Consider the following 20,643-nt stretch of genomic DNA (forward strand, 5'->3'; position numbering starts at 1 on the left):
TTACAGACCTAAAGGAGGAATATGTGTTTAATATTCAAAAAGAAGCAGCGGAAGCTACAACTTTTACAGTACAACTAATCCTACTTAAAATTGTGAAGCAAATCAAAGATTTTTTAAAAACTCTTCCCGACCAAGTAAACGAACAAACCGAACAAAATCTTATAGAATATATTTTGGCCACAAGTTATTTCATTGCTTTAATTGAATTTCCCAAATCGAAAAAAGTACATGTAATTGATTGGACAACCTACCAATCTAAAACAACCCATGCTATCCCAATGTGGAGAAGAGTGGACCCCGAGAACCCACCAGTAGATGTGCAAAATAGACTAGCGGATGGGATTTGCTACAATATAAATGCAGCAAAAATTAAGTTAGAGGGAAAAGCTGTGGAATCAGAATTTTACGCTATGATGGCAGGAAATATACCATACCCCCAAAATCAATACCGAAATAACTATGGTCAAGGTGGTTACAGAAATCGAGGCCGCGGTGGAAGAAACTTCAACAACCGATCCGGAGGTACTTATTACAATCGAGGCAGACCCATGCGAGGGAAACAAAATGGGAGGAGTTTCAACAATTCGAGTAAAGAAAACAGGAGTCAAAACCACGAACAAGACAGGTCAAATCATGGAGGCCAGGTGAATGATGATCACGACGCCAACGCCACAAATCCACAAAATCATCAACATCCATCACGACCCTATTTATCGGGACGGGGAAAACGAAGTTCTGGGATGGACTCGACAAGGAGGTATTTCAATACAACCAGCACTAATACAAGGGGACAATCTAATACAGAAGCCCATAACCGAGATAATGTGATCGACGCCCCACAAAATAAGGAAGGGATTATCAACGCTTTCACATGAGGAAACGACGCCATTACGATAAGTGTAAATAAAAAACCTAGGAAATTTATTAATATGAAAAAGGTTCTTGATTGCTCAGTTCAACTATCCAGAAAACAGAATAACACTCTTTATAAAATGTACAGGAATTTCAAACTACAAGAACCACCCATTCACAATTTAACGACAATAAGGAAAATACCAGAGTATGTATCATTTCTTTTATCATTGGGTCTCAATTTTTGCTTATTACAACATGTTAATTACAAAACTATGCAAAATCACTTTAATGAGGCTCTGAGGAAAATGAGTTGGATAATATTTTTTAAAACTAACAAAGAAGAGTCAATTTTGTCAAATTTTGATAGACTGTTGATAAACATAAAAAAAGTTAATAATCCATTAAAGTTGCCGTGCCACATACAGGATGATATTTTCCGAGATCCTGACACAGATATGAAGTTTTTGTCTTTGATTCGAGCAAAATACAGACGAGAAAACTTTATTCCACCCGAAGTTCTAAATAAATTTCATGAATTCTTTCTTAAAAATAATTTAGTAGTAAAAAATTCAGACAAAAATGCTGGTATATGCATTATGCATATGCCAGATTACGAAAATGAAATTTTCCGTCAACTGGACGACGAAAGTATATACCACCCTTCAACCGAATCACATTTCCATAGCCAAGTAGACGAATTCATTGATAAAACTAATTGTATGAAAATCCATTTTAATGATAAGAACAAGACACAACTTTCACAATTGATAAATAATCAATGTCAACCGGCTAACTTTTACATTTTACCAAAAGTACATAAGCCATTTGATATATTTCCAGTTGGGAGACCCATTAGCAGTACATGTAACACCGTGAATAGACACATGTGCGAATTGGTAGATTTCATTTTAAAACCAATTACAACTTTCATTCCGAATCTCATTATCGACACAGGTCATTTACTACTTTTACTAGAAAACATATCTCTAAAATGTGATACTAAATACTCTTTAATTACTTATGATATTTCTAGTATGTACACCAGTCTGAAATTAAATAATTGTAAATATGCATGTGTACAAGCTTTCGAAATGTATAAACCAGAGTTAAATCTCCCATATAATTTCAATTCACAGCAATTCAAAAGCTTACTGAATTTATGTCTTGACTATAATATTATAAAGTTTAAAAATATCTATTACGAACAGATTCAAGGGATTCAAATGGGAAATTCAGCTTCAGTTACGATTGCAAATATAACAGCCGAATTTGAGATAAAAAATTTGTTCCATAATCATACAGAAATTGTCTTCAATGCAAGGTTTGTAGATGATGGTTTCCTAATTGTAGATAATACAAATATCTCAAATATTGAAGAGTGGTACAATAAAATTTTTAATCATGAATACTTAGAGTTTACCACTAAATTAAATTATCACTCAATTGAGTTTTTAGACGTACAAATAACAATTAATGATATGAACAAAATCACTGTACACGAAGCCAATGGCTAAAAATGTTTTTTTACACTACGAATCAAACCACCCAAAATCTCTCATTGAATCTCTTCCGTACTGTCAAGCATTACGTATAAAAAAGATATGTTCCGATCCTGAAAATGCTGTGAAACAAATTGATATGTTATTCGGAAAATTTTCAAAACGGGGTTATCCTTTGAATGTACTACATAAATGTTTATTGAAAATTAATCAGATAAGCAGACATGATATTCTTAAGCCAAAAACTCAACTTGTGATAAAGCATTTAAAACATAATAATCCTACTGTGTTATGTAAATATACCAATGTCAACTTACATGAAAAAGAGATGCATGAAAAAGTGTTTATTGTCATGCCGTTCTACAAGAATATGTATGGTTTTAAGAAATTATTTATAGATTTTATTGTATGTGAAGCAAAGAAAGGTCAAAATGTAAAATATAAACAAATATTAACAAACCTTAATTTAATTATATCTTACAAAAAAACTACCCAACTAAAAAGGTACACTGGCCAGCAACATAAAACTGGATAACAGTATCAATTTGTACTCAACTCGAGGCGTAACATATGAAAAAAATATTTGCCCAAAAAAAGTTTAAGAAACTTGTAAACAACTTATAAACATTTTTAAAAAACAAACTATAACAAGTCACTCAGCAGGTAACTTTTGAAATTCTGTTACAAAACTTACTAAAGTCTTTAATTTTACCAGATTATTTAAGAACACAATTACACTTATTTTAATGGCGTGTGAATAAGCATGTGAATATGCATGTGCATATACATATGTATATACTTTTATATTCAAATTTAATTTGAAATTTAATTCACTTTATGTTATTTTATATTAATTATTTTGTAATTTTCTATAATTTCGTAGCCTGAAGAAGCTGTACTTTATGGCGAAACCGGTCGCAGCTGGTGAATAAATCAGATTATTTGTCAATCAGTTGGAAGTGTTTTCTTCACACCTTCAAAGTTTAAAAACATATTATACCAAAATTTTAGACTTCTAGAACCCATTTTTTACCATTTGAAGGCCAAAATGCCCCCATCACCATTATTTCCCATGGGCTCTCCATTAAGATATCATGAGATATTCAGTGTAACGAATGTACACCGAAATTGGATCTAAACCCTGTTGCAATAAGGTATCGGCTAAAAAATTAATGGAAAACCTACCGTATAAGAAATTCTTCTCATATTATGTACCCATCATCCAACCCGACTATAAATAAAACTTTGCAATACAAATGTAATGAAGGGGTGAAACGACACGGTTTTTCTTATTGTTGTTGTTAATGCTTGATTCACGTCTCAACAGAGATCAACGTATTACGAATTGGTTTGCACACCATGACACAGACCCAATATGGCATTACATAATTTATGGAGGTCCCCTTAAAACTTCACATAAAGCGCTATAAATACATATTAAAACACATTTTTGTATTAAGCCTACATATCTACATACCAGGGTTGGTGTACTTAATTACTTTTGTACTTAATTACTTACTTAATTACTGAAATTGAAGTAACTGGTAATTGATAATTGATTTCAATTACTCCAGTATTTTTCAAAGTAATTAAGTAATTAAGTACTTGGAGGACTTGGAGTAATAAAAATTAGAAGTACTTAATTATTTGGCCAAGTAGTATCAGTTACTTAATCGAGCATACTTTGGATAAAATGCAGCAAGTCTCCTTCTCCCTAGGAAGTCGAGGAACTCACATCTTTTGTCTTGAAACGCTTTAGTTAACATACCCATTCAGCCTTTCCACTTTAAGCGTATTCCGATTTTATATTACAATTCTTACAACTTTTCTATGAACTGGAAAAATTACTATGTAATCTCCTTTGTCAGATTCAGGTATTTTATCAGGATTTATTTACACGTTCCGATTACATAAACGCCTTAATTTCGATTCTCAATTGGTGGAAAATAAGCAGTGCTAATAAATACTTGGTGCTGATTACTTGGTGCTGATTACCAAAATTCGGTAGCATATCGTTACTGCTTAGGATTAGCGTTGCATATCGGTAACTTTTTAGCACCTTCCATTGTTACGGTATCATTCCTTGGTGTGCAGCTCGGGTTGATTCCTCTAAGTGTTCATGTTGGAGACTTTTTCAATGTAGTGAAACAAGTAAAATACACAGTAAGAACAGAAGTTTGCACCGTTTCTCGACTACATGTCTGGGGCCATAAATATGTAAATGACATGAAGGATTTGTGACGAATAAATGTAAACGTATCAAACATTAGCATAATGTGCGCATTTAGTGGGCAAGGTAAAAGTGATTTTTTAGACCATACATTAATTAAATCCTCTACAAGACGTACATATGTACTTCACACATTAGGAAAACATGTTATTTATAACAAATATCTGCTAGACAGAGTAGCCCGTTGAATGTATCGACGTTGATTCATGTAAAAACTGAAAGCGAATTATTTTGTATCAACTAAAATTTGCCTTGAAACGGTTATTTGCATTATTCCCGTGTGTCTCCCTTCCAACTGTGCACAGGAAATTTAATTATCCCACACGTGTAATGAGCATCGACCCAAGAGGATGCACAGCTCGGTTATACATATATGTATTACATATATTACATATATAAATATGTGGCCTAAGAATTCTTGGAAAATTTTTCAACTCATAAATTCTAAATACATACATATGTACATCCTACGAAGCTTCTCTTGAGTTATCCAAGTTGTTTTCCAACAAACTAAATATTATACATATATTCACAAAACTTGCTGAAATTGCTATTTCCAAGTCTTGTGACGGTAAACATTAATAAATAAATAATAAGCGAAAGGCAGACCAGCTTCCGCTGCGAATTTGGCAAGGAGTATGCACATACATATCTTAACTTAAACTTACATTCTACCTGTTTTCTTATAAATGTTTTTGGTACTGAGTTATAAAATTCTAGCAATAATAAATAAATGTAATAAGCTCGAAATCAATATATGTATGTATGAATATAAATTCACAGGCACACAGATATCTAAAAACAATTATGTACAGGGTGGTTTAAATGTCATTCTACAATGGAAAGTTGTTCGATGGGAATAGTCCCTAAATCTCCATTAGTTACAAGAATTTGAGTTGAGATTTTTATAATTAGTATCAAAACTGACGACAAAATTCTTAAAAGGTTGAATTTTAGAGACATAATAACTAATGGAAATTTACAAGTCCTCCCCATTGATAAATTTGCCATCGACATTTTACATACCCTGAATATTTGTAGTTCAAACGGTAATAATGTATTCAAACTGTACTTCGGCATGGTCCAGTTCAGTTTAAAATTGTATGTAACTGAGGGTTTAAGCCTTAGAAACAGTTCGTTCTCAAACCGGTTGACACTCATCCCGGAGAAAATATTTGGATACTCAGAGGATCTAATACTATCAATTTAAGGCATTTCTAGAAATTTCTACATATGCATGACTAGTATTTATGTATATCGGTAGGTATATTATTATCGTGGATATATTCGAAGAAGATAGACCATAGGCTAACTATAAGTACTGTCAATTGGAACCCAAAAATATACTTTGGGGTGAATTTTTAGGGGAAGCATTTAGTCTTCGATTTTAACAGAACGGACAAAGTTGTTGGGAGGTGTAATTTTCCAGAATTTAACATATATTGAGTTGGGCTGATTAATTGGTTTTGAAGCAATTTCAAATCTTGACTCAATTGAAGAACGATCTTGTTCAAACTAGTTCTACCCTAAGATTTTTAATCCCCTGCAACTAATATTGTCCAATCGCATCATTACAAAGCTTAGAGTTGCGGCAGCAAGTCCGCCCTTCTGATATGGCCACCCTTGGAATTTGGAAACTTATCGATCTAGGCCTCAACTTATTCAACCATAAGTTACGCCTACTTCCCTTCACAGTATCGATTCGAGAGAAGGCATTGCACCTTCAACCAATGTCTAAAATTCGACGCTATTTCCTAAAGCTGTGCACCCTTTGTGTCGTCTTTCATACTCTGGTGTCGCTGACATTTTTGTGCAAACCTATTTTTGTCAAGCCCGAACGAACGGATTCGACCGAGGGATCTGTCAGAGTAGTTAGATTCTTTATGCTAGTATTATCGACCTTATTTCCACCCGCATTCCTCGCGATGAGTTATGCCATCTCGTTCACTCCCGAAGTGGCAGTGATCATTATAAATTGTATAGCGCAATTCCAGCATGAAACGAAAGGTAATTATTTGAAATGCTGTGGAAATAATTGTTAAGAATTACATTGGATGTGGGACCAACTAAGGAGTAGGGTGTCTCTATCATATCTAATAGCAAACTCAACTTTTTTGAAATTTCTGGGATCGCAAAAATGCAAATTTCATCCTAATCTGAGCAAAACTCGATTGTTGTGCCACAACTCTAGGGGTTTTGGCGTCTTTGAAGGGGTGTGGCGGGTGTAAATGGTCTCATGGAGGTTAAGACTGCTTCACGTTTTCTACACTCATACAGTACTGCTGCCAGGGTTCCAGAAATCTCATCTCACCTAAATCTCGCTGAGATATAATGAGAAATAGGTCATGAGCTAGAAGTTTATCTCATTATTTCTCATATTTCTCATTCAGCCCCAACTGAGATGATTGATATAGATCATTAAATCTCTCTAAATCTCACTAAGTGATATATACCACTTGCAACCCTGACTACAACACATCTGAAGGAGATCGAAATCTGAGACTGGCAACATGTAATACCCTACTCCTTAGACTGACATCTAATAATGCACGATTCGTAGTTCGTTTCGCCACAATTTTGCTACGGGCTCTTAACATACATATATACGGCCAGTGCAAGAAGCGTTTGGTTTAATTCCTTGGGTTATACATAAATCATTAATTTATCTCGTTTTTTTAAAATTTCAGAACTTATAGGTACCCTGAAAGCTCAGAACTACTTTGCTGCCGAACTTGCTATCCAATTAATGATATGGGTCGCCATCCCTATCTCATTCTCCGCACCAGTTGCCTTGGCTTACTTAAAATTAGACCCATTACATCTTCTATTTAACAATGAAGAGAATAACTTGAAAATCCAAATGCTTCTCAGGTCAATGATACTAATCGTTGTAGGTCTGGACGTCGCCAAAGCGGCGATAGCCTTCTTCCTTGTGGGAATGATGGTTACCTGTTCCATGAACGATATTTTAGAAGGTCTTGGCAAATCCAATGTTCACACCAATTTCGTTACAAGATTGAAGGAAATCAATCTATAGAAAATTATTTCTATGGAATAAGTACACCAATCAAAACTTCTGTACTTTTTCCGTCCCTCCACTAATATTTTTTGGACTTTCTGTCGTTATTCTGACATACTATGGAACAATTCGAATGGCGGGAAAAATATATTTCCCACTTTACCTCTTTCTCCCCACGCTTGCATTGCTTTCATCAATTTTTGTAATGATGTTGATCCCGTATGCGGCAAAAATTGTCGAGAATGCGGAAAATGTTATTTCGAGCCGAACGGATGATATAAAGTTAACGAAATTTGAGCGCAAAATGTGGGAGTCTGTTAGGTATTCGGGTATCGAGGTGGGTGCGTATGGATATGTTACAAAAGACTTGAAAATGCAGGCGCTGAAGCACATTTCGGAAAATACGATCAACTTATTGTTAACTTTTTAAAATGGCTGTAACAATTACATTGTACATTTTTATGCAAGCCCGGTATTTAGTTAACGGGCGTTACCACAAAGAACATAGTAAAGTAAATTATAATTTTAAACATAGGAAAGAGGAAATGGGTCGTACCTTTAGTGTTAGCAGAATACATATGGAGATACAAAGTCACACATACAAAATCGGATTTCCCTTAGGATTTCGGGGAAAATACTTTTGTTAAATTTATTTTTATAAGCCCCCGAGCTTCTCTCATTATACGCAATTCATTCGTATCCATACTTTTCATGAAGACTCTCTATTTAAAGACGAGGAGGAATGCAGTAATGTCGGGAAAATATGTACTGAAACTGTCAGAGGATTTCAGATCAGAAAGGAAAGACAGAGTGATGACGACTTGTGTGCAAGAGTAAAAGTAAGAGTGTCATTTATTACACCAGTGGTTTTTGCTTTTATACATACATGTACTTAATGCTAAAGGTTTGTACCTAACAACTAATACCTAGACAATCTACCTGGAAAATGCATTAAAAGGAGATGGCCTCAATTCAAGAAATAAAGTATTGTCCAGACAAAATACAAAACATCAAATTTTATGTATGAAAAGTTATTGCAAGAGAATCGTAAAGTCACAACAAATTTTTCTTGACCTAAATAGAACTTTCTAGAATATCATAAAATTAGACAAAACACTTTTTATCATAAAAACTTCCTCAAAAAATCATAAATTAATTTGCTTTAAGATTTTTAATTAGTGATATTTGCCAACCTAAACCACCCACCCTCCATAATTTGTGCAACAGATGCTGTCCCTCAACCAACTGCAATGAGTGCAAAATGCATCGCTAGATGGGTGAGAGAAAATGGTTTATCCTTCTCAGATCTCATGCTCATGGCTGGGCGACCACCATTATATTTTCTAATTTCATCCTGTATAGCACGAAGGCCTAAAGCGTCGCTGAATTTTTGCGACCGCTTTTGCCAAACTGGATAGATTCCAGATTCGTGAAACCACTTGAGATAATTTCCAAACACGTGACCCACCTCATCCCTGCAGGAAATCCACCCAGACTTAAAACTGACCAGAACGTTGTCATAATTTACTAGTTGCACGAACCTGTCAGTAAATCTAACAAGGCTTCAAACGTGCTCATATCTTTGGAACTCTGTACCGCTATGAAGCTAGGTGAAATTTGTTTAGAATCGACAAACCCAATGTAAGCAAGGGAAACAACTATTTGGTCGAAGACAGATATATCATTTTTAGTTAAAACTACCTCAACCTGTGCACCTAAGGGTTTGACCTTATTTACCAAGTCCATCACCGGAACCGTAAAGTCGTGAAGTCTTGGGTTATAAAACGTGTACAACTTGATATCACGTAGTTTTAGAAGTCCAACCAAATCCTTGGGCAAGTCAGGCTTGATATCAGCCATTAATAAGGAAAATAATAAATTTGTGTACGAATAAGTTAATGTTATCATCATTAATGACCATGTGACAATTAAGAAGGAAGCATTTTTAATCTTGCGCGGCAACCTGGCTTCAAAAGCATCCCAAGATTGTCCTATTGGTATCGAAAAAAGGTAAAATACAATTGAACCAAGACGTGTCCAACCTTCTTGAAGCTGAAAGCATAATACGACCGAGAGAAATGCTCCGGATAGGATAAAAGTTATCCAAACGTACTCCTTGAATGGCTTCGTGAGTACCAAACGTACCAAGACGAGCTGGGACTTGTTGACAAAAGTGGAATATAAGAGGTCATCGTAGGTGGCACCCTGCGAGTAAATATTGATTGATTCAGTGCTTGAAATGCTTTCGAATTTTAAAGTTTGGACGAAGCTGGATTTATGATTTCTTAATGGGCGAATGGACACGTTGGTTTTCAACAGGAAGTGAAACAATAAACATAATCTGGTATCCAATGCCCGAAACTGTCCAGATTCATAGTGGTATCCCGAAGCTGTATCACTACATGAGTGCTCAAGTAATTCGGTCGCATGTACAGCTTCACTAGGACCAATTCTGCCTCTGAACTCGGGAAAATTTGGAAGCGAGATGTACTCGTTATTTAAATCGTGAGATATAGGTTTCCAAAAGGAATGGTGTAAGATTGAAGTTTTGCATGTGTCCAGTCTGCATAACTGTGTGCAACTTGATGATCTTAAACAGTAAATAGCTTCGACGAGTTGACCTGAATTATTTGTGATTTGAAGAACAAAATTTCGAGAAATTGATATCGAATGGAGAGTCTGTGTAAAGCTGTGATTAGAACAAGGATCACTGATTGAATTGGAATATATGAAAATGCGAAATTGCGGGTGATTCGTAATCTTCGAAACGTTGCTGAGATCTAAAAAATTGGGGGCAACGTCCAAATTAGATACTTGACCTGAACAAAAATTGCAAATTCCACTCCTCCAAAGCACTTGAGGTAAAATTGTTTGGGTAAGTGGTTTGTTCAAAATATTTGTCCGTACAACGGGAACATGAAAATCTTGTGTAGTTTGGAATGTGTCTTTAAAATTGATGAGCTCCAGGCAACAGTTAGCAAAAATTTTGAAAAGACTGTCAAGAAGTAGCATATTTATATTTTGCTTTTTTGATAATGGAATTCCGTTTGCCAAGTATGCGCGTTTGAAAGGTAGCTGCCAATTGAACAATCATTGTCATTACTATAAAGGCTGCGCACGTGGGAAGATAAGTATTCATCTTTTTGATCGTAAACATCCGCTAGGATAATTCGTATAAAGTTTAGCATAATTGGGCCCACTTTTGAGGCACAATTTCGGACACAATTTCGCCCCCATGGTTGATCCATCAATTTTCGCTACACGTGCACCTGGTAAACCTGGTAAGCTACCTTATAAAGAAAATGAAATGAAAATACTTATTCATTATACAGACCAGTGGACAAGCAAGAATGTGATAGTTAAAATTTAACATGTTTAAAAGTTGGAAATTAAAGACAGTACTGAAACTAGTTGTATAACAGTAATTTTGTTATGCTGTTAATAAGACTCGTGCATATTGTCGTTACAACCCAATTTAATGACAAATAATGTTCATTAATTTAATTTGAAGAAAGATGCATGGATTTGGAGGCCACGGTTTTTATTAAAAATGAGACACTAGGTTTCGGAATGCTTATCTGGTCGTGACAAATTCGATAATTAAAATGAAAAACATGATGATTAATTTCAGTAATTTTCGGATTCTAGTACTTGCGGATTGTTAGCTAACAATGGAAATCTCCCAAAGTATGATTAAACATTTGGACCAAACTAGTTTCGATTGATGACAAATTTTCCTAAGGAAAATATAAAATAATGACTAGACTAATTATTAATTAAATTAAATTAATTATGCTAATAAAACTACATATGTAATCCAATCCACTCACAGGAAGAAATAACCCTAGTCTTTACAATCATTGTTACTACTGAATGCGCCATAAAAATAATCGAATTCGGTTTGTAGCCCATGAACGGGCAAATTTTAGGTAAGCGGAATAATACACGGACAAATTTCACATGCAATAAATTAGATTACTTTTTATGTAGAAATTTCCGGAATTTGCTCGATTTTACTGTTGTAGTTATTGGGTTGCATTCATTTAAAGAATCTACATATGTAATCTAATTGTAAACTCGGGTTTATCATTTATTTTGACAGTCTCCTTAGTTCACTTCTCTCTTCGATAATGACAGGCTTTGATGTCAAAGCTTTGAGAACATTCCGGGTAAGAGAAAGTTGAGATAAAGTTCAAACTTAAAGGCCAAATATTCATAATTATTAATTTTTAGGTACTTCTTCCTCTCAGACTTGTCTCAGGGTTCCAAGGTAAAATAGAACCCATTTACATGAGAAATTATTATGGGAACAAACAAAAACTTGATTCTACAAGGGGTGAGAAAATTTTTGAACTAATTCATGATGTCGCAGGCAGGTTTGGGCTGGACAATTACGGTCAAATTGTACAATCACGAATACAAATTGTTCAATCTTCCCACAGGTAAATGAGACAGGGGTTGCACCCGTTATAAAAAGAATCCAGTTGTCCACCAATATCCGCGAGTTGTGGAATGCTACCAGTTTTTTCGCATCATGGAAAATCTAAACAATTACAAAACATCGCGTTATGGTTGGATTCATGCATTTAATTTTTATATAACTACATAGTCACGAGGCGGAAAAGCTTTCGTGGGAGTATGCCTCCATGCATGACTACATATGTAAATATGTATGTACACACTTACAAGTAATTTTACCTATTTGAAAATTAAACTTTTATAAAGTTTCTAAAGCCAGGGTAACCTGACAAAGGGTTAAGTTTACTCTGAATTTGCTTAATTTAGAATTCAAAATACACACTTGAAAAAATTCGGTAATTACCCCCTGTCCAATAACAAGTATTACCATCAGCGGAAACATAGTAACGGTTTAATACCATTTCCTCCACCAAGTGGTAGCAAAGACTACCAGCCTGGTTAAGTTAAGCCTGAGTCCGATTTCATTCACCAACGAATCAGTATTTAGTCTCATGCCAGAATTAGGCTGTTGCGGCGCGGTAATAGTAGTGTCTACCAGCGTGGTAACAAAAGTGTTTCTTGGAGTGCATTTAAGGTACTTAAGGTTATTCTTAAGAGTGTTCTCCTTATGCATATTTGCATATACAGGGTGGTTTAAATGTCAGTTTACAATGGACAAATTTTCAATTGGAAAACTTCATAAATTTCCATTGGTTACGGATTTGGGATTGAGATTTTTAATAATTTTTATCTTATTTTATAACTTATGGAACACTGATGACGAAATTCTTAAAATATTGAATTTCAGAGGCAAAATTTTGGTAACTAATGGAGATTTGAGAATTTGTCCCATTGACAAATTTTTCATTCTAACCTGACATTTAAACCACCCTTAATGTAGAGTTTCATTTTAAATTGGATATGTATTACAAACAATTGTGGTAATTTGTTGCATATTATGTAGTTCCTACTCGTTTTCCTGCTTGTCTGACTAACAAAGAATTCCCACGATTCAGCGTAAAGAAAACCACGATTGGAATCTCTTACCTAAAGGAACGTCCATATATTTCGGCATAAAAAAACTCAAAATTTTAAACCACCCACCTCATCTCTACTCATGTTAAGCTTGACACTGCGACCCAACAACTATACGACCACTATTTTGATGACATTATATATGGACGTTCCCTAAGTACATACGTATGTACCCTCTTATAAAACTAGTAAGTATAACATTATGAAATATATTTCAAGGTAATCATGCCGCATGTACAGAGTTTTTTGCCATAAAATTCCCACGCAAACACATACCTATATGCAAATTTTGCTTGAGAACGTGCAAGCATTACGTCGTCAATAAAAAACGACTTGTCAACCTCCACATCCGTATACTCTAAGTAATCTGGAGACAAATCATCACCCGCGGGGGTATCATAAATAGTGTTCTATTGTATGGGTAATGATTTTTGTCACCATTGGGAAATAGGTCAAAAACGTGTGTATCCAACACTGTGTTTAATACACACGTTTTTGACCTATTACCAAACATTTTTATCTGGCTATAGGATCTTGTTTGCATAAAAGTACTGAATTTTTTTTAATTACGACGTCACGTGTGTTTGGTTCACGAATTTTTGTCTTATTTCCCACGCACCTTTTTGGTGACGTAATTTATGAACGCTCCTTTCTCTCGTATACACAGATTAATATGGAGTATGTAACAGGTCCACTTAAAAATGCTCAGTTGCTTTGCAGCATTACACCAAACTGGTGGTGGTTATCTGAACAGTTTGAAAAATGGTCAAAGTAACACTTATCGATCGTGTAATTTTCCACATTGTCCGATATTATGGATCGCTCCTGGGAATTTTGGGACGCGCCGTTACCCTCCCGTTTTTATGGGGATTCGAATATATTTTTGAAAAATGTTCCCGTAAAGTAGTAAATTCACCGGAAATGCATGCCAGAAAACTGAAGCATGCGCAGGAACAGGTGAGTAAATCTATATACATACATTTTTTGAAATTCTTGTGTTATATTCATATTTATGTGTGTACCTGTTCAAAAATTCAGTTTTCATTCAAAACTCAATCGTTCCGATTTATTATGGAAGATTTTCATTCACATTTGGTCATTTTCGTTGAAATTCATTTCATTTTTACTTCATCTGACTTCATTTCTTCCTTCGCCCCATGTATTATGCATAAGGTGAAAAATGAAAAGAGTGAAAAATCCGTTCACACTCTGAAATGATGGAATCTTTCAGTCATTTTCATTCACATGATAAGAATTTCATTTTCATTTTCCATCATAATCAATCAAGTGAATGAAAGTGAACAGGTACATACATATGTTTATGATAGTGGAAGATAACTCGCCGATGAAAATGAATTTTCTCGCATTTGAATGAAAATTATTGAACTATTTTGTCATATCGGATGAATGGCTGTGAATAACAGGAGTTTCCACTCTTTTCACGACTACATACTACACTAGAAACAATTCGTCACCCGCGCAAAGCTTTTTCATTAGCCACATTTCTAATTAATTAGTAATTTATAATTAGAAAGAAAATACTTTGTATAATTAATTGGTAATTAGTAATAAAACGCAGGTTGCTAATGATTTAGCAGATAATTTGTCACCGATAGAGAATAAGGCAAAATTGATGCAAATACAAACCACACATGACATTGCCATTTAAAAACTTGTCCATTTTTATCTAAATATGGGATACTGTTAGCATAAAAGTATTAAGAATTTTTTAAATGATGACTGTCTGTCAGGGACATTAATTTTTTCCTCATTTCCCATTTTTGCCAAATCATTGCCGAATAAACAAGGTCCAAAAAAATGGGAAATCTTAGTGAGGCAGTGCAATCACAACTAAAATTAGATTGCAGAATTTTTGCATCACCGCTCTCGGTACCATTTTATACTGGAAGCATTAATCACTTAGAATACTTGGCCCCCTCAAAGGTGATTTTAGAAATACAGAATATACAAATATATGAAATTGCAATTTTGTAAGTCACAATTGTTAATCCATTATATTTGATCTCAGTTAATTTAGCACACTTATCGTCCACTAAATATGTCTGTATGAAAATGCCCTGAATTCTCAAATTAATATTTAAGAATTCATGAGGATGCAAAGAAAATTCCAGCAAAAATAGAGCGGTGATGCAAAAATTCTGCAATCTAATTTTAGTTGTGATTGCACTGCCTCACTAAGATTTTCCATTTTTTTGGACCTTGTTTATTTAAAACTTGTATATAAATAAAATACATAGTTTTTCTGACGTATGATTCATGAATAAACGTTCCCTTATTTCGTTTCCGGAAACTGATTTCAATTTTCTTAAATCCCTGTACAGATCTCAACCTGGAACAAAAACGGGAGACGGACCAAATTATGTACAGGGAGACCCGGGTGGCAATCAATGTGCTTAAGGACTCCTGCATACAAGGACAGTATGACCGGGATTGACTTGTCCAAGCTGGATGACATCATTCAGATAGATGAAGAAGCAATGGTAAATTATTTAGCAATTGTTAAACCTAAAATGAGTGTATGTATGAAATTTATTGACGTGGTGATTGCCATGGGGACGTCAGTTAACAAGTAGCCATTTTGCGTTTCTTAAAAACTATTCGAATAAATACTAAAATTAATTCAATCGTGCCAATTGATTGGTGCAAAGTTATAACCGAATCATTATTACAGGGTGAGCTACTTCTACAGTTTATTAAGGGGTGAAAGCCCTTTATAAGATCGTTATGTCCGTCTGTCCGTCCGTCCGTCCGTCCGTCCGTCTGTCTGTCCGTAGCTCCGATAACTTTTGAACGAAAAGACATAGACACTTGAAATTTTGAACGTAAACTCCTAACGTCAATGGACAGGACGAGTTCGAAGATGGACACTGTGACATCGTCACCTGTGACGATGACGTCGTCACAGTGACGAAAAGTGACGAAAAAGTGTCACTTGTCAGTTTTGACATGTGACACGTCATTTGTAACTATTTTTCAATGTCAAATTCAATGGTGACCTCCATTTTGACCTCAGAGGTCATGTAAAGGTCATAGGACATATCTATTTCAATTTCAACTGAAATTTAACCCCGAATTCAATGGTGACCTCCATTTTGACCTCAGAGGTCATATAAAGGTCACATAAGGGTTATCAACTGTTAAATTTGACACAAATAAGACACAAAAGTCGAAAACACGTCAGAAGTGTCAATCTTAACAAATTTTCGAACAATTTGATATTCACATTGACGTATGACACTCCTTTCACCCCTTGGTTACATGCGTTGTAACGGTTTATTTTACTATGTAGACCATTACCGTCGAACCATTAGTGACGATGGGCCACATAACGAGATTCCTCACCCCGAAGGGATTGATGATCCCGGTCGTGCCAGAGTTTGACTTTCTGACCGTGGGGGGACTTGTGTGTGGGGCCGGGGTGGAAACCTCCTCCCAGAAGTATGGACTTTTTCACAACACGTGCGTTTCGTTCGAGGTGCTCCTCTGTTCCGGAGAGGTGGTTACGTGCAGTGAGGTAAACAATTGGTCGTGTTTTGGTCATATATCTACTTGTTCAAAAAGTAGTGCACCGCATGAATCCAGATTTGAGAGGAATCGGATTTACTTGAGTCCGTAAAACCCAGGATTTCACTCGTAATAGTAAATAATCAATCAGCTTAACAAACAGGGGGAAAATTCGGACCTATTCTATGCCATGCCGGGCTCCTATGGGACCATTGGATTCCTTACTGCTGCCACAATTAGATTAATAAAAGCGGAAAAGTAAGCCAAATAATTATGTATATTCCTGACAATAGCTTACACTCTAAATAAAAAATAAGTCAAATTTGCTCTATGAAGAAAGAGGATGACACAACCAAAAGCTAAAATTTGTCCAATCTTTTGCAAAATTTGCGCGACGTTTTGTCCAACGGGTGGATAAATTTAGCACAATTTTACCTTTTGGTTGTGTCATTCTCCTTTCTATATACTCAACTTTGAGTAAATTTAACTATCCTATTTTTATTTAAAGTGTACATATCACGACGAAACCCTTTGCCTAGCTTCACCGGGATTCTGTAGCGAATAATGTAAAAAATCCAGCCAAAAATTAAGAGCCACGTGACACTAATATTTCCTTTATATTGGGGGGCAAAGTCGCCCGTCTTGTTTTTCACCCCGTTGAGGAAGAATTAATTCGAAAATTTAACTTATTTATCTTCAACGGAAATATTAGTGCCACGTGTTTCATAATTTAAATTTTGGCCTAATTTACTTACATAACTTACTACAAAATCCTCGCGTAGAGTGAGAAAAGGGCTCCATTGTTAGTGTGAAACCCTGCATTTTTAGATTCGTGAAGCTTTCCTACCTCCCGGTGAACTCGTTGGACGAGGCGAGTCAAGCGATAAGGAAGGAATCATTAAAAAATCCGGGGCACGATTTCGTCGAGGGGATCATGTATTCCTTGCACGAAGGGGTCATCATGGTGGGAAGTTTCACGTCGAAAGCAGAACCTGGAAAGGTATTCCTTCATTTGTTCAAATTTTGTGATAAAAATATACTTTTTGTTCGTTACACTCTTAAAAGTAATGCTACCTTATCAAGCATTAACCCAAGACTGAAGTACATAAACTTCTCTAAATAAATCCAGAGGTGACGGGATAATTCCTCCCGTTCATCTTCCCCCATATCCTCCCGTTAATTTCCTTCCGTTCATCTCCCCCCCTTATCTCCTCCCGTTCATCTCCCTCCCCTTATCTCCTCGATCGATCTCTCTGGCGATCCCAATTGGTGAAGGTCGACCAGCAAAAGCCAAGTAGGCATAATTGGCTGATTGAGTTATTTTTGATTTGTAAATATATCCGTTTCTACGTTTTACATTTATAAATTACCGATTTTTTTACCAGGCTGTATTAAGACATTTCGGCATTTAAGAATTTTAAACTCAGGGTAAATTAAGATAAGCTAAATTAAGACATTTTTACCTGACGATTTAAGATATTCTCAGGGCCATTAAATTTTACCCTGTCTCCTCCCGTTGATCTCCACCCCTCCCGATCATATTTTCTGGTTTTACTGAATGTCTTTAATATAAATCCTCCCACATATCTCCCACATCTGTTGGAAAGTGAGTAGTTCCGATTTCTGAGCGAAGATTTTCATCCAAATTCAGTCATTTTAGTTCAAATTCATTTCATTTCATTTCTTACTTGGTCCCATGCACCCCGGTTTCTTCGTTATTAGGGTTGTGCCAGTTTTAAAATCTAGGTAGAACCCCTAGGTATGGGGTTTTCAATCCCAAAACTCCGGGGTGTTCGTTACCCTTACTACATAATTCAAATTCAACAGATAAACCCGGTGAATCGCTGGTACAAGAAATCCTTCTATAAACACGTGCAAGATTTGTCTCACTCCGCCCCAAGCGTGGAATACATCCCGCTCCGCGATTACTACCACCGCCACACGTACGGCATCTTCTGGATGACCCATATTCTCGTGCCGTACATCGACATGCCCGTCATGCGCTGGCTGTTCGGCTGGACGGCGGCAGGTGAGACGAACTGGTACAAGCTGATACCCCCATCTTTCAGACAATTCTCCGAGAAAATTGTGGTCGTACAAGATTTCATCGTGCCGATTGAAATAACTGAAAAGGCCCTGACATTTTTTAACGACCAGGTCGAGGTTAGTATTTACTTGGATATCTTGGAATGCGATGGTGTGAAGTGTAACTGTCGGATTTGGTTGAAATTTTAAAATTATCTAAGTGATCCAAGTCAACACAACCAACGTTTCTTGTTTGTTCGATGATTGGAATTTTAAGTCAAAGTTAAAAAACCGGTGACTTGTCCGTATAAATTGGAGTGGGGTTTGCTTCCTCCAGTTTGGTCAACTCGTACAAACTCGCTCAGCAAACCTTGTTTGTATTTACTGATTGGGACGACATGACGACAATTTTAAAATTTCAACCAAATCCGAGAGTTACACTTCACACCATCGCATTACTAAAAATAAGTGGTCTCATAGGGGAGTCACGACGTGTCCAGTGGTACCCATCATTTTTTGGACGCTAGATGACTTATTTAGTGGCGTGACGCCAAATTCACCAAAAACGAATGTTTTTAATTTTAAAACTTACAACTTTTGAAATCCAATACGACTTTTCAAAATTGTGGCCTAAAATTATGAAAAAAAATCGGATGTAGTGAAATTTTCCAAGAAATTGATTGCTTCAATGTTTTGAAAAATTTCTTGAACATTTTGGTTCGTGAATAAAATCGTAAAAATGTCTCTGATTATGTAGATTTATCCTGTCTGGCTTTGCCCCAGCAAGTCGTTCAACGAACCGGGATTTTTTAAATTTGACGAGAAATCGGACACGATGCAGCTTGACATTGGAATCTACGGAGTCCCAAAGAACCTCGAGGACTACGAGCTGGTCAAATCTAACAAAATATTTGAACAGTTCTGCCTCCAAAATAAATGGTAACAAATTTCTAAATTTATATAATTTTTTTCTTAGTTTTTGAAAAATTTTGAGCCGGCTCAAGACAACGTCTTATTTCGCATCGCAATGCAAATTTACATACAACCTTGGAAATTTTTTTATTCTTGGATAAAAAAATATTGCGAGGAGATTTGCAAAAAATGACTCTGCCAATCAGACATTGGCAGTCCACTAAAAACCCTTGTCTTGACATGGATTTCTGCACTTTCTCTTCCTGGTTTTTGCGAAATAATTTTGCGAAATAAATAACATAATCAAAATTGTTGGGCAAATTTTCGTTTTTGGGTCAAATTTTTTGTAAAAATTTCTCAAAATGTTTCCATCCTCAATTTGGAAAGTAAAGTTGAGTACGCCCTCAATTTTTCGATATGCAGCGGGGAAGTTCTCGAGCCATGTTTCTTAAAACTTGGGAAACGCTCTGGCGGAAATAAATTTTGAGAATTTTTTGAAAACGTTTCTTATCAAGGTATGAATACTCTCTATTTTTCATGTGCAGCTGGAAAGGTCTTTATGCGGATACGTTTTTAACCCGGGACGAATTTTACGAAATGTTTGATCCCACGTTGTACAACAAGGTTCGAAAGCAGCTCGACTGTCTCGACGCGTTTCCCGACGTGTACGAGAAAATTTCTGGAAGAATATAAGAACTCTGAGAACAATACTATTACCAGGCGGTGGATATAATTAAATTTCAAAATATTATGCCCTTTTATCAGCCCGAGAGGCTTTTAAAAAGTATTACTAATAAATCAAATTAGATCAATAATTAAATTTGTTGCGAACTGATCCTGAACTTGCTAAAAGTCATGGAAGTTAAATATTTAGTCATTTTCTCGAAATCTGGGCCAAAAATGCGTATGAGAAAGAAAGACACTAATTATAAAATACCGCTGCATTAGCCATATGTAAATATATATTGTTCCAAACCTTAATTAAATTACTAAATGAACTTTGATGGTCATATTAGTAACAAGTTACAAACATAACAAGGTATTTCAGAACACAAGTACGAAACGAGTTTTCAAATTGTTCTTGT

At 35.6% G+C, this 20,643-nt stretch overlaps 1 protein-coding gene and 2 long non-coding RNA genes across 3 annotated transcripts; 2 read left to right on the forward strand and 1 right to left on the reverse strand.

The window, feature by feature from the left end:
• The first annotated feature begins 2,287 nt into the window (after positions 1-2,287).
• On the forward strand, positions 2,288-3,616 carry LOC118433036. The gene is made up of 2 exons (XR_004833147.1): positions 2,288-3,017; positions 3,238-3,616. It is a non-coding gene; the product is annotated as an uncharacterized LOC118433036 (long non-coding RNA).
• Positions 3,617-12,035: 8,419 nt separating this feature from the next.
• Positions 12,036-18,442, reverse strand: LOC118433039. Its single transcript, XR_004833150.1, has 5 exons — positions 18,310-18,442; positions 18,085-18,244; positions 17,696-17,967; positions 17,469-17,613; positions 12,036-12,146 (listed from the first exon to the last, which is right to left on the reverse strand). It is a non-coding gene; the product is annotated as an uncharacterized LOC118433039 (long non-coding RNA).
• Positions 13,800-20,378, forward strand: LOC110861284 (delta(24)-sterol reductase). Its single transcript, XM_022110388.2, has 8 exons — positions 13,800-14,053; positions 15,439-15,597; positions 16,407-16,631; positions 16,785-16,879; positions 17,450-17,621; positions 18,449-18,784; positions 19,404-19,585; positions 20,104-20,378. The coding sequence occupies exons 1-8, from the start codon at positions 13,859-13,861 to the stop codon at positions 20,249-20,251; spliced, it is 1,512 nt and encodes a 503-aa protein (XP_021966080.2). The 5' UTR covers positions 13,800-13,858; the 3' UTR covers positions 20,252-20,378.
• Positions 20,379-20,643: the final 265 nt, after the last annotated feature.

Source organism: Folsomia candida, unplaced genomic scaffold (genome assembly GCF_002217175.1).
Source record: "Folsomia candida strain VU population unplaced genomic scaffold, ASM221717v1 Fcan01_Sc039, whole genome shotgun sequence".
In the NCBI taxonomy this organism is placed as follows: Eukaryota; Metazoa; Arthropoda; class Collembola; order Entomobryomorpha; family Isotomidae; genus Folsomia; species Folsomia candida.

Coding starts and splice junctions, on each gene's coding strand:
- LOC110861284 (XM_022110388.2), top strand. CDS start 13,859: ATGGTCAAAGTAACACTTATCGATCGTGTAATTTTCCACATTGTCCGA. Junction 15,598..16,406: donor AGATAGATGAAGAAGCAATG/GTAAATTATTTA, acceptor TTTACTATGTAG/ACCATTACCGTCGAACCATT. Junction 18,785..19,403: donor TTTTTAACGACCAGGTCGAG/GTTAGTATTTAC, acceptor CTGATTATGTAG/ATTTATCCTGTCTGGCTTTG.